We start from the raw sequence: 14,990 nt of genomic DNA on the forward strand, positions 1-14,990 counted from the left end.
TGTATTTTATTTCCAAAATGTAATTTATTAGACCTATTTTTGTTGTTTCTAATACCATACACATTATTGAAACTTTTGGGGCTGTAAAATACTGTGATATACTAATAACGAGAAAAACTTTCAAAATCCTAGAAAAAAGATGGACATCAGGGGAAGAAAGAGGAGCAGAAAGATTGGGTCCCAAAGATGGACCTTCAAAAGAGGGACACTTGGTGGGAGTAATCGCAACTGGAAGAGCTTGGAACTAGAAAAAAACTAATTTCCAAATCTTACATGAAATCACTTTCAGACTAAACAGGAAGAGAGACAAAGTTGATCACGGAATACATTTTGGACACAAGTGGAGCATAATTGTTTTCATCGTCCAGTTTCCATGTACCTCACCATTTGCACACCTAGAACGTGTTTTACTCACCAACTTCCTCTCTGATTGCCGCAAGCTCAGCTGCTAGCTCTCTTTCTTTCATAAGGCCTTTGGCACTCTGTAGTGAAAATAGATATTTTTGTTAATACATTTTAACAGAACACATTCTGCCAAAACTTTTTTTTTCCTTATAAGTATTATTATTACATAGAACGCTGACAGAGTGTTTATGTATTGTAACAAATCACATAGTATTTTACAGCACTAACACGAGGTAGAATGTATACATTTCTATTCCCAATTTTAAGCTTTAAGAATGTAAAGATGTTTTAATTTACTGGGATAAGTGAAACAACTTCCCAGCATAAGCAGAAGATGCAAATGCAGTAAGATAACCAAACTGTATATCATGACATGCCATTAAATTCAAAAAAAATAAATAAAAACTATACTGGTTTCCATTGTTTTTTTTCCTGACTCAGGCGTGGCTGCGAAGAGGCTGCGGTTTATTATTATTATTAAAAATGTATCTGATTGGCTGTGACCTCACTACAACACCTTCATGGGTGGGAGGAAATAGTATTAACCACGTCAGTTCCAGTATGATGTTGGTTAATTAAGTCCTTTGACTGGTGTAAAATAGTACCTGATGCAGACAAAGCTACAATACAAGTAACCAACCCTGAGACCAAAACACCAAAACAAAGCCAGAATAACGCATGAAAGTTAATATTATATATATATATATATATATATATATATATATATATATATATATATATATATAGTCGCAGACATGATACAGTGTGTGTGAAACCAACTGTTACTGATAGAGGCATGATCTATACAGGATACTAGCAGACTATTTATATATGAATAGCAAGGCTCCAGGGCTGGACAAAGGAGGCATCAACCATCCTCTGCTCATCTTAGCTCTGTCCTTGGTACAAGAGAAAGAAAGAGGGGAGTCTTAATAATGACAGCAAAAACAAACCTTGCCACAGCACTGGCCCATCGTGCCCCAGGGGGGGCAACTACATCCAGAACCTCAGCTTAGTGCTAAATCCTAAGGAGAAGCTGCGATCTTCCCGGTGCCTTTGTATTGTCTCAGTGATACAGCTGTTTGTGCAGCCTCTGTGTCACTATTATGCTGAGGAATCCCGGCAGCAAGCTACCAGCCGGCTGATGGGAGGGGTCCTAGTGCTGCTTGAGACAAGCAGTAGATCGATAGCAATTTAACCCCTTAATGACACAGTTTACACATGAGGATGCAAGGGGTTTCGGCGTTTTTGCAATCTCTTTTGTACAGCTGTAATTCTCCCTCTCTCACTTAATGTAAACATACAAACCATATATTGTCGGGGTTTTTTTCAGGACAACTGGGGCTTCCTTCCAAAACCATTCTGCATTACATGTGCTATAATCTAATATGAAAGAGAATGTGGTCAAAAACATTCCCTGAATATTGGCAAATCCTATAATATTATATATTATATATATATATATATATATATATATATATATATATATATATATATATATATATATATGTGTGTGTGTTAGGGATGTTATAAAGCAGGGGTTCTCAAACTGCGGCCCTCCAGCTGCTGCAGGACTACATCTCCCATACTCCTCAGCTAGCCCCTTAGCTGAAGGAGCATTATGGGAGATGTAGTCCTGCAGCAGCTGGAGGGCCGCAGTTTGAGAACCCCTGTTATAAAGTCTCTCTCTCTCTCTCTCTCTCTCTCTCTCTCTCTCTCTCTGAAATATGCACATTTTGAGTTTTCAAACTTGGAGTTTGTTAGTGGGCTTGTGTCTTTGAGGTGGTATGGTGGCCTCATATTTAAATTTAACCCAATAAAAATGTATTTGGACTACAGGGTATTTATCTAGGGGCATATAAACATATCTTATGCAGCTGTTTCCACAACATCATTCTCCAACTTTCTTTTTTTTCTCATAAAAACTTGCAATTTCACATTTTTGTTTCTGACCGGAATGTTTAACCGTTTGATCTTTTCTTCAAACAATACACAAACAATACTCTGCTTTCATGGATATCAAACAATTGGAAACACAACACAGGTTTATTAAAAACAAGTTAAATATATGGGTGGCACAATTGTTGGCACTATTTTAGGCAATACTGGTCCACACTGGGATGGCCATGTTAGGACAGTGGTCAGTAAACAATTTTTGTGTTGATTTTGGGGTATGTATTGGATCAGTGTCAGATTTTTTGCCACTCAAACCATCCCCTTCACAGTGAGACAATATAGATATACGTCCTCTTTCAGGTTGATTCACAACATTTCGGGTTAACTAATGGTGCAAATGGACATTTTCAATGCTGTTGCTATTTTCTTATAGCCACTTCCCATTTTGTGACGCTTGGCAACCTTTTGCCGCACATCACAACTATATTTCTTGGTCTTACCATTTGAGATGTATGGCTACAGTAATTTGACCAATGCGTTGCCTAATATTTATACCCCTGTAAAACAAAATGTCAAGATTAAATAATTACCTGTTCCTAGTCACCCAGGTGTACTAAAAATGTAAAATAGCAATGAGAATGTACTTCAAATATATTTTTCTCATATGAATTTATAGGGGTGTCAAAAAAATGTGGCACACATAATATATATCACCACTGGACTAAATAGATGATTTAGGATTAACCCTACAAAACTTTGCTACCAAACCTACCCTCCATACACCAAATACAATCTTTTAATTTAATACAACTTTCCACTTACTAACCAGTAAGTAAACATATTTACTAACTAGCTAAACTCCACCAAACAATCCTATCAACAAATTAGAATAAAAAATAAAAAAGGTCAAATCCGCCACTAACTAAACTTACCAATGCAACTTACTTACTAAATTAAACCTATCCCTAAAACTTCCAACTAAGAAAACCTAACACTATAATTCCATAATAAGCAATTCTTAAATGTATTTAATAAAAGGTTATAAAATAGTGTTCCATGTGCTTTTTGTTAAGCTGTAATATTTTCTAGTCTTTGTCCAGCTCATTATGGAGAGCGGCAGAGAACACAAACAAAGGCAATGTTTCTCACGTTGCCTTTGTCTATTGAATGAATCTGATTTGATTGGTTAAAAAGCAGTTACATGTGCAGAAGGGCTCCAGATAGGCTGAAGTTGGTCTTCCCAGCATCCAGGGTAGCCAGCATCAGCCTTTAACATGCATTAACATGCAGAACATCCTACTAGGTCCTGCTTCCTCAATAGTAAGAACCGCAGGACGTAATGGTACATCCTGATCAAGAAAGGGTTATCAGCATCTGGCTGTCAGTCTGGGTACAAAAGGATGTCGCTAGCACAACTCTGGCACTGGCATTCTTGGAGATCTCTGGAGTATCCATATACGTATGGGCATGGTGTTAAAGTGTGTGTTAGGTGTTTAGTGTGTGTTACTGTATGGCATTTATGTGTGTAATAGTATTTGTGTAAGGTATGGTGTTAGCATATGAGTGTATGCTATTAGTGTGTGTAAGTCACTGTAGGGTGTTAATAGTGTGTATGTTTGTGTATGGTGTTAGTATGAGTGTGTGTCAGTATATAGTGTTAGAGTATCAGAGGTGAGCCTAGGATTAGTGGTGCCTAAAACACAACAAAACACAACATAGAAAGAGGAAGAGAATGAAAGAGTGTATGTGCATATGTTTGTATCTTTATGGTGTTTTAGTGAAAGTGTGTGTTATTGTATATTAGATAAACTAAGGACATTCGGGGGGGGGGCTTCCCAATGCAAAAGAACTGTCTCTAAGGGTTAAAAGGTAACTGTCACCTTTACATATTTTATAATAATTACATGTTGATGAAGATGATCGTATGTTATCAATATAGCAGTATAAATAGCTATAAATACCTTAGTTCATAATGTCACAAAAACACAAATTACGTACATAACATGGGACCTTACTAGGGATAACATTACATAGGTTCTAATTATAATTTATTATGAATATACCCCATATGAAGTGAAACAGAACATCTTGACATCAAAAATAATAAATTCTTAAAATAATAGGAAATCCTGTTGCTAGATGCCCCAATTAATATGCAATAGGTTTCATGTTTCATAACATATACAACACAGTGTGTATAATATTCATGCCGCAAAGTGTATATTCGTAAATCTTATATACAGTATGTTGCATAATAAAGAGAGTTATTCAGTATAACAATTGATCTCCCACTCTGTTTATACCCAGTGTAAACTTTAAATCCAGTCTAAAGATCCAAAACACTTTTTTTTATTGCCCCTCCCCCCCGGGCTCTCAGACATTACATTTATTTATAAAGCGCTGGCAGATTCCGCAGCGCTGTTACATTCATTAGAACAATTTATCAACACATACAATAACACATACAATAACAAACTGATGCGAGCTTACAGGAAATATTGCAATATATTTTAGATAATATGGTGTTTGGTTACATCATGGCATAGAAACAGAATTTGACAGCAGATAAGAACTATTCAGCCCATCTAGTCCTTTTTCCAAGATGACGGTCCTTAATCAGTTCCTTATAATACATTTTGTTGTAACATTTCCCCCCTTAAATTAACTTCCCTCGTACTTTGTTAGAAACATTTAAATACATAAAGGAGTTTATCACATCTCTTTTCTCTCTCCTTTGGTCCAGTAAGTGAGTGAGTGTAATGTATGTATGTGTTTAGTGTCAGAAATGAGACAGGCAGGCTGTTTCGGGGGCAGAGGCAGCACAAGCAGGCTATTTCAGGGCCTACCAATGTCTGGCTTAGTATATAGTGATGGGGGTTACACTGTACCACCATCAATGTCTGGCTCAGTATATAGTGATGGGAGGTTATGCTGTGCAATACCTGTACAGTAAACGTTATTTATTTAAACTTATTTATCAGTTAATTTCTTTTTTTTTTTTTTTTTTTAGATCTCTAGGTCTTTCCAGTTGACATACAATTTACAAACTTTTGTGTCTTTACATTTTTAAAGGGGGTGCCACATACAGGATCCGCACTGGGTGCCAAGTACTCAAGATACGCCCTTCCATGTTAAAACATAATATATTAGCACTTTAAGAAATCTGTTCACTTAGTTATTATGTGTTGCATTTTTGTCACATCACTGAAGACATTTTTTTGCAGCCCTTAAAATAACTCATGTGCGACTATGCCCAGTCTTTACCCTGGTCCTCAAGGCTTTGTCTAGCTATCTTTCCTTGCCCTCTTCTTGACTCCTACAGGGATGAGCCTCCAGAGATGTCAAGATACAAAAGTGCCAGTCTCTGCTGTCCAAGTCCATTTGAGTTAAACTGAGAAAGGCTGAGAAACTTTTATAATGTGAGTATGATGTGAAAGGTCAACCGTGGCATCAAGCAGTTTAATTTGCTTAAAGGGTATTCAGTGTGAAATCTTTTCTTGAAGCAACAGATTTGAATGAGCTCTACAGATCATTAACTATATCCACTGGCTTCAAAACACAATTATGTCATTAATATGAAAAAAAGAACATTTGAAAGAATTATTTCCAGACCTATTTATTTAAAATTTCAGAATGGAGTGACACTTTAGGTACCAAAGTAAGCCAATACATCTGTCATATTTAGAACGTTTATATTAAAGGGTAACCCCCAGAATACATTTATACCATTTTGTTACTGTTTTTTGGTTGGAAGGAATATCCATGTCATTCCGGTTATAGTAGTAACATAATCATTTATTTCTATTTTTCTCAGGCATACTCGTATACCCATGATGCTTTGCTATTTGAGAAGCAAATTTAGATGATCTGGGAGCCTATTGGAGATCAGAAGAAGATGAATCTCCAGAGCTGCAGCACAATGGACCCTCTCTGGTCCTGTACTTGTGCCACTAATTGCCTACTTAAAAGGCTTTAAAATTCTTTAAACAGGGCCAGTTTGACTTAGATTCCTGCCTGAGGCAGGAATGTTAATGCAATTTTATGTGACCCCGCAGTAATGTGGCTGCTCACAAAGTGTGCGAACCATAAAAAAAAAAAAGCTTCAGTGACGGTAAGGGTATGATGATGATGTAATTTGTGGCCTAAAGTGAGTGGCAGTGTGTGTTAGCATGTCTGCGTGTGTGTTTGTGAAATTTATTTTGAATGGATGTTAGCATTAGTGTGTATATGTGTGTTAGCATGAGTGTGTAAGTGTGTGTAGAATTCTACAGAGTATAAATCACTTTAAGTAGCAGTCTCTACCTGACATTAGGTAAACAACACTCTAGCACGATTGCAGACCACTAGAACTTTATTCTCCTGTGTTTCGTGAATTGGAAAATGTAAAATATGTGAGATTGCCAGTGGTGTACAATGATAAAAAGGTGCAATTGGTTGAATAGTTTATGAATGCAGTGCATTCAACCAATGAAATAATAATTATTATTATCTTTTATTTATATAGCGTCAACAATTTACGTAGCGCTTAAATGCTAATGGAATCATGACATTTTAATATTTTGCTAAAATGGACAGTACAGTGAGACATCGGCCCGGTTTTAATGTTTTTTTTTAATGTTTGCTTTGTGGAGGGCTTTATACTAATCAGATGCAAAGCCGGGGACAATAAGTCCTATTAATGATGTAAAAAAAAGTGCAGGAAAAAGTTTTACTGCAAAGTACTTTTCACTTCAACCGCAGATAACATTCAACAAAATGTTTGTGTTTTAATTCATTTTATAAAATGTAGATAGGAGTAATTTAATTAAGGGCAAGGTAATCTACAAAAATGAATACATCAATCAGAATTCTCACAGCAAATTTCTCATCTCAGATATCTCTTATGATATGGAGAAATTTGGAAAGAATCTTCATACACAAAACCTTCACAAATTAATTTAAGTAGTACATGTCAAAGGGATGTCAAACTCAAGGCCTCAAGGGCCAGAACCAGATTTTCTGGGTATCCGAACATGAGTAATGTAGGCTCAATCTAGATGGTTTGAACTGATTAAATCAAGGATTTACTCAAACTCTGGTCAGTTTGTGACACAAGGCCTGGAGTTCTTACACTAACAAAATATCACAAACCCCATTTGCGCTATTGTTTCCACTGTAACAGTTTATCAATTCATTGTCCATTTTTTAAATGAAATTATTGTAGTGTACCAATATAATTTGAAAAAGATCTGATTAAGCCATTTTTTCCCCTGTAAAATGTTTGTGTGAGACTCCCTGGTCTACCATTATGTAGCATGCTAGCATTTATATCAGGAAAGCAACTTTGAACCCACTCACTAGGGGGCAGTGTGGATACATTGTGCACAATGCACGCACATATAAGCCTGGTGGTCCTCCTTGGCCCAGCACAGGGGACATCTTGTAGAATGACAGCTATGGCCTGTTTTATTTATTGTTGAGTACAAGCTAATGCACCCTTAAACATGTTGTATATTTTTACAATTAGAACTCGGGGGTAAGGGATGTTATCCCAAAATTAAAACTAAATTAGTTAAAAAATCAAGTATTATACAGTTTTTTCTACACCAATGTACAAACACTTACTCGCAACAATTTTTCTTTAATGAAATTAAAATAAACCATAAATGTCCTTCTCAATTTGTAGACTTGCATCTTGGACGGTTTGAAAAATTATTTTTATTTTGTACTACTTTTTTTGATTAATGTTTAATTCTTGTTACATTGTTAACTATTTTATGGAATTTACCCAACCTCCCCACTTATCCATCGTAAACATCGTAAAAAAAAAGCAGTACCACATCTTAACCTCTAGAGGGCAATAGCGTCCTTTACAAGTCAGTTACATTTGGTGAAAGCAAATCCCTGGATTAAGGGGGATTCTCAGATATGATCCAGCACTGTGTAGCAACGTACAGTATTTGCTGGTACATAATAGAAGTCTGAGATTTCTCCAAAAATCACACTTAATCTCAATTTTGTCTGAATATCCTTTCTCAAAACTGCTCAAAGTTAATCATACCAACCTGACAAACCAGATAAAAACAATGTTACGCTGCAACTGCTGAACCAATCAACTATTAGCTTTTTTTGTAAAGATGTATACACAAACAAGTTGCTTTCTTACCATCTTTTTATATATTAAATATTTTAGATTAATACACACTGTGTGGAATATATGCAGAAGCCGTGTTAAAGAAAATGTGTTTTTTGTTAATTACTGAACCTGCGGTGCACCTGAGCTAATATGTTTCCTATGAATGGTAAGATCATTAGTCATTAACTCCAAAAAATCATTATCCTTTATTGGATTACACTACTCATTAAACAGCATTAACATTTTGTCTCTCATCTCTGCCCTTATTAGTGTAAAGAATGCCTTAATAAATATAGAAGATTATGTAACCGCTGACATTTAGATGGCAGTAAACTACAATTGTATTTGTATTGTTAAATTGTGTTACAATGTACCCTTACAACCGTATCGCTGTAACTATAACTGCATTCCTCCTAGTAACATATTTTCTAAATATATAAAACAAATACCTCCCAATATTCCAAATGGCTACAAGGGGCACACTTGTTTTATGATGTGCAGTTATAGATGTGGCTAAGGGGGGTGGGCTTAACCACTACTTTTTATGCAACTTTGTGACCTGTTTATGCAACGGAGAAAAGTATTATTATATTATGTTTTATTTATATACGGCCAACAATTTTGGCAGAGCTTTTTACAATACATACACTACTATTCAAAAGTTTGGGGTCTAGTGGCGGAACTACCGGGGTCGCAGGGGTCGCGACTGCGACCGGGCCCTGGAGTTCTGCCAGTCAGGGGGGCCCAAGGGGTGCCGAGCGGTTGCTGAAAACGGTAGATCGTGAGAAGGGGGGATAGGGAGGGAGAGGGTAGATCGTGAGAAGGGGGGATAGGGAGGGAGAGGGTAGATCGTGAGAAGGGGGGTAGGGAGGGAGAGGGTAGATCATGAGAAAGGGATAGGTGGGTTGGGGGTGGGGGGGCCCTTAAGAGATTCTCGCACCGGGGCCCTGAGGTTTCCAGTTACGCCCCTGTTGGGGTCACTTCGAAATGTCCTTGTTTTTGAAAGAAAAGCAAATTTTGCCGATAAAAAGGATCAGAGTAGATGTTGTTAATGTTGTAAATGACTATTGTAGCTGGAAAATATTGATTTTTAATGATATATCTTCATTCGCGTACAGAGGGTCTTTATCAGCAACCATCCGTCCTGTGTTCCAATGGCATGTTATGTTCGCTAAATCAAGTTTTGGTATAAAAAGCTAATTGATCATTAGTAAACCCTTTCGCAATTGCGTTACAGCTAGAAATTTTCTTGTTTTCCATAAAAAAGGCTAAGTGATGCCAAACTTTGAATATGGTATATATTCAAGGGGTATGCAAAAGAACTGAGAGACTAAGACAAAACGATATTTGATAGAGAGGGTCCTGCTTGCAAACTTACATTTTACAAGTTCTGAAGTATAATAATGCATCGTACAGTTTGATTTCGAAACCATTCCCTGATGTTGTATCCAGTATTGAGACTTAGAGTTGTAGAACACTGGGATCTAATCACACCAAGCAAACATTGTGGGCTTTGGGTCCTCCTAAAGCCAAACATTTGAAAAGTAGGTATGTGTGTGTGTGTCCCTCAAAAAACAAGATAGTAGATATGGTAACCCTTAAGTGGCAATCATAAGGTTCAATAAATGGGGCACCCTGTGGTACATTCCTTTAAGGAAAATCACTCTTAACTATAAGGATACATCATTGTACATCATAGCTGAATTAGCAGATATACCCTAGCTATATGCTACAAAACATACATATATGCGATGGGAGTGTTTATCCTAACGTCCTCTCCACATGGCCTGCATCATTTTTTCCAGTCTGTTAATGTACAGCTCTTGTTTGTTGGTTGTTGATTGGTTCATGCAGCATTTGTAACATTGATTTAAAAAGCTATATATAGTTTTAATAGTAAAACCCTTGAAAGCGACTCTTCCTTGACATCAATGGCATTTCTTTGAGAGACGTTGTCAGCCTAACTCCAGATCAATAAATGTGTTTTAAACAGGGGCGTAACTAGAAACCTCAGGGCCCCGGTGTGAGAATCTGTTAAGGGCCCCCCCACCTATCCCTTTCTCACTATCTCCCCTCCCCCTCCCTACCCCCCTTCTCACAATCTACCCTCTCCCTCCCTACCCCCCCTTCTCACAATCTACCCTCTCCCTCCCTACCCCCCCTTTCTCACGATCTACCGTCTCCCTCCCTACCCCCCTTCTCACGATCTACCCTCTCCCTCCCTACCCCCCCTTCTCACGATCTACCCTCTCCCTCACTACCCCCCCTCCTTTGTAGGTCACTTACCGTCAACTCCTGTGTTGGGAGCGTGAGGCGTTTGTCTCGGGTGCCGGCGCTTCACTGCTGAGCGCCGGCACCCGAAACAAACGCCTCACGCTCCCAACACTGCGCTCTGGGCAGCGCTGAGGCAGGCGGTGACGGCGGTAACGGCGGTGACCGCGGCAGCAGCGGCGGGGAGCAGAGGCATCCTGGATTTCTGTCAGTCAAGGGGGCCCAAGAGTTGCCGAGCGGTCGTTTTCAGCAACCGCTCGGCACCCCTTGGGCCCCCCTGACTGGCAGAACTCCAGGGCCCGGTCGCAGTCGCGACCCCTGCGACCCCGGTAGTTCCGCCACTGGTTTTAAAGCATTACATATTTTGAGACTGCTCTTTTTATTGTGCTGCTACGTTCTAAATTGATAGGTTTCTATCTTCTACTGTTACATGTCCAGCAAAATCAAACAGGAATACTTTAATGAAAGGAAATTACAACGTCTTTGTAATGATCATAAACAGCACACCAGACCCAGCAGCCATTTAAAATAAAAGTTAGTTATCATAGTATTAATGTTTTGCTCTATTCATTGGCCAGTCTTGGTGGGTACACTGTCAATACAATAAATTATTGTGGCCAGATAACTGATACGTAGTGTAAAGAGTGTTTAGGAGCTTGAAGTAAAGGAGATATTATTAATTATTTTTTGCATTCTTACCTTCTGGAAGAAATACTGAGTAGTCACAGCAAAAACCACAAATCCACAACTGGCTTTCTTTAGTTCTTCCTGGACAAAAAAAAGTTTCTTTGATTGTTCTTCATACTTGTCTTTGAGCTTCTGCGTACCCTGGCGCTCTGCATCTCGCATCTGTACTTCTACCTTGGTACCATATCCATTCTTTTGGATGGTTGGCCTTAGCTTTGCATGCCCTGGAAGTGTAAAGTGTAGTTAAACACTTTAGTTTGTAGTAATAGGGGGTTGCTAACAAATCATGTTCATTGCCGACTTGATTACTTGCTTTCTGTACAATTAGTTACTTTTTATGACATTTATACCATTTTTCTTTCCGTAGGTAAAGGATTTCGATCAACGTTCTGTTACTGACATATCCATATAAACTATAATCCTTCTCAGCCCTGGGGGTCATATATAACTCTACTGGTTCTCTGTCATTTATGAGAAAGAACAGGAGCAGTGGTGTAATCATACATCTCCTTCAATTCAATTGCAGCTGCTGTGACCTACAACACAAAAGGTTCTCAGCCAATAGCATTGGCGACAACCATGGAAGTTATAGCCCACAGCAGTGTAAGATCCTATCTCATATGCCTACTGTGTTACCTGTTGTAGATATATCCTCTTTTCCAATCCACCTCACCAAAGTCACTAGCAAGTAGCATACCTTCATATGAACCACACAATGGCATTCAGAGAGTTGATGTTTTTCACGTAAACAAATATGGGTTTTGAAGCGTTCTTCTATATGGTCTAAGGGACCCTCAGACTCAGAGAAAGTGGGAAGTGTGAGGCACATATTCATTTTACATTTATATTGGTATAATGCATCTTAATTATACCAATATAATTCTGTTCATTAATAAGCTTGTGATCATATGTATTGATCTTCATTTATGTATAATTGTTCCTTTTCAATTGTACATAACACAGGGTTCCCCTGAATCTTTTCACTCGGGGTTAGAGCTACCACTGGCTGCAATTTCTTAGATTTCATAGTATTTTTCTCTAGAAATATTGCAAACTTATTTACTGACTATTAAGTGTAAAAAACAAAAAAATAGCATAAATAGACAAAAAGGTGGTTCATGTGCAATGTGACAAAAATGTATACAAAAAAAATAAATAAAAAAACCTGGAAATGTATCAGACTCTTCAATCTGAAAAGTAGATGTCTAATCACCCTCATCCAGATCCAACCTCTGCACTGCACAGTTATAAATAAAATTATAGTAATCTTGTATATTTGGGAAAAAATATTTTAGGCCAGAAGAAAACATAGATGATAGATGGAATATATATATATATATATATATATATATATATATATATATCTTTCTGAATAATTAGTTTAATTTATTTTATATCAACTGCAATGCTTTAATTATGCCACAATAAATCAGTGTTTTTCCCAGGGATGTCAAATAGAATAAAACACCAGCCGCATTCAGAGGTTTGACATCCCACAGATGCTGCTGTTTTGTTTGTTTGGGGGAGAATTAATTATGCTGAGTGTCATACTCAAACCGTCTTTGTACATTTTTAATAGGAAAGCTTCACCACAGATAAATCTCTTGTCCTCAGTTTCTCCACATGTCAAGATCAGCTGATACCACAGATGTGCCCCAGGTGGAGAGAACAAGGCTATTCAAGGATATTTCATCCTAGAGCAGTGAATTTAGAATGTAAAGTGCAGTTTCCTCAAGAAATTGTATATAGGAAGAACAAGTTTATACATTTTTCATTCATAAAACCTATACTATTACCTTCGCCCTATTTGTACCATAAGATGTTGAGGTAGCTTTTTGGCTGTTGCTGATTTGATTTAATGACAAAATCATTTTTGACAGAGCAAAATGGCTTACGGTTTATTATTACCTGGTGAATGAAGTTTGGGAGTCGAGACTATTTGTCTTTTTGGGGAAGAAACTGCAGGCTTGATAACTTCATGTTCTTTCTGTGCTTCCTTCTTTGATCCTGTTACAAACCGAAGACAATATTTCAGTATTCAAACAATTGGAAAATATTACTTGCAGGGAAGCACTATGGATGATAATCAAATCACCCATTTTTTTATTATTTGCAATTAAATGTATAACCGAAAATACTTATTTAACCCATAGAGTATCAGAAGAATGCATTCTTCCATCCTCTAGCATTAATCTGTTATAAGAGAGGCTATATTTTCAATACATCTTGGTTAGAACAGATTGAGCAGCTGCTCTTGGACCTAGCAGTAAAGCTGGGTGAAATCTTGAATAATTGCTCTTGTAGTTACTTTGAAAATCTCATATTTTCACCCGTTTCAGTGGTAACTTCCATGGGAGCAAAGATGGATGCTAGTTTCTGCTTGCTTATGTGACCATATATGCATCTCGAATGTTAAGTCCTTGGCCATGTCACAAATTGGCACGTACTGTAAACCTCCCAATGCTCATGGCGCAAATGATCACATGAATGGTCACGGAAACATAACTTTTTTCCCTGTAGACATTTCCACAGGTGCGAACGCGCAAGGACATTTAAGAGCTGTGTGGTTCATCCAGGGCTACCTTTAATGCAGGTCATAACAGGCAGCTGCTGTGGTGATTTCATGTTGAGTTTTGATTCTCTTAGCGCTAATGTTTCACTTACCACTATTTGTGGTAACCTGAGGTTAAATACAGGGTCAGTCTCCCAATGACCCATTTGGAAAGATTATGCTATAATGAGGCCGAGCCTGCTAGGTTCTTTTATAAATTCTACTTCATTTATAGATCTACCCCATCATATATGAGTAGATGGTAGGAGGACCTGGGAAGGTATTGGATAGTGAAATATGGGAAGGCCATGGCTCAGCTCTCTTTATGTGTGACTCTCAATAAGCAATCGTATAAGATGATGTTGAGGTGGTACACCACTCCTGTGGTAACTAAGGCACCTACCATATGGTGGTTATTCCCGTACATTTTGTTCTAGGTGAAAACCACCTTTGGACAGCCTCAACATCATCAGTGTATTGTGGGTCAGCATCGAACAACAAACTTTCATTGTATGCATGTTTGCCTTTGTTTTGACAAACAGTGGGAAGTTGTGTTTGGATTGCATCACACTTTTAAAATGGTGCCCAATTTCAGACAGGGCCTGGGAATGGGAGGAGAAATAAAACTCAGATTAGGGTACTGAATGAATATGCTGACAATGTTTTTGTATCTCTGGGGGTTTATTAATATCTGTGGGCTATCTGAATGACAGTAAATCCAACTTATGCATGCATGCGATTTTTATAGCATATAAAATGCTGTACATTACCTGTTTCACAGTACTGCTAAATTGCTTAATCTTCATGCACAAAATATCACAATAAAATGGTACCCAAGACATAAATTGTCAAAGAGCCTCTCTTTAAACATAACCCAGGAGAAATACATAGGTGCTTAAGCATGGGTATATTCCGCATGGATGTCCATAGGAAATCTTCCAATTGAGGGAGGTGAAGCAGGACAAATTCAAAGTTTTACCACTATGGCGCATACCTCAAAAACTTTAGTAGAAGTTCATCAACCAGAAAGCCAGAGATTGCCAGCCTTAATTTACAACCCTTTTC

At 37.8% G+C, this 14,990-nt stretch overlaps 1 protein-coding gene across 2 annotated transcripts in view; it reads right to left on the reverse strand.

Annotated features, from left to right (window-relative positions):
• Nucleotides 1-14,990, reverse strand: part of LOC128474120 (microtubule-associated tumor suppressor candidate 2-like) — a 144,202-nt gene that overhangs the window by 15,195 nt on the left and 114,017 nt on the right. Inside the window, exons 6-8 of one of the 2 annotated variants that reach the window (XM_053456389.1) lie at nucleotides 13,283-13,381; nucleotides 11,387-11,598; nucleotides 416-482 (exon numbers count right to left, since the gene is read on the reverse strand). In XM_053456389.1, the coding sequence (XP_053312364.1) occupies nucleotides 416-482; nucleotides 11,387-11,598; nucleotides 13,283-13,381 (378 nt within the window). Of the gene's footprint in view, nucleotides 1-415; nucleotides 483-1,358; nucleotides 1,521-11,386; nucleotides 11,599-13,282; nucleotides 13,382-14,990 lie in introns of those variants that run through there. The other variant, XM_053456388.1, reaches the window with a different exon arrangement.

The sequence above is a fragment of the Spea bombifrons genome, chromosome 2 (assembly GCF_027358695.1).
Source record: "Spea bombifrons isolate aSpeBom1 chromosome 2, aSpeBom1.2.pri, whole genome shotgun sequence".
Classification (NCBI taxonomy): Eukaryota; Metazoa; Chordata; class Amphibia; order Anura; family Pelobatidae; genus Spea; species Spea bombifrons.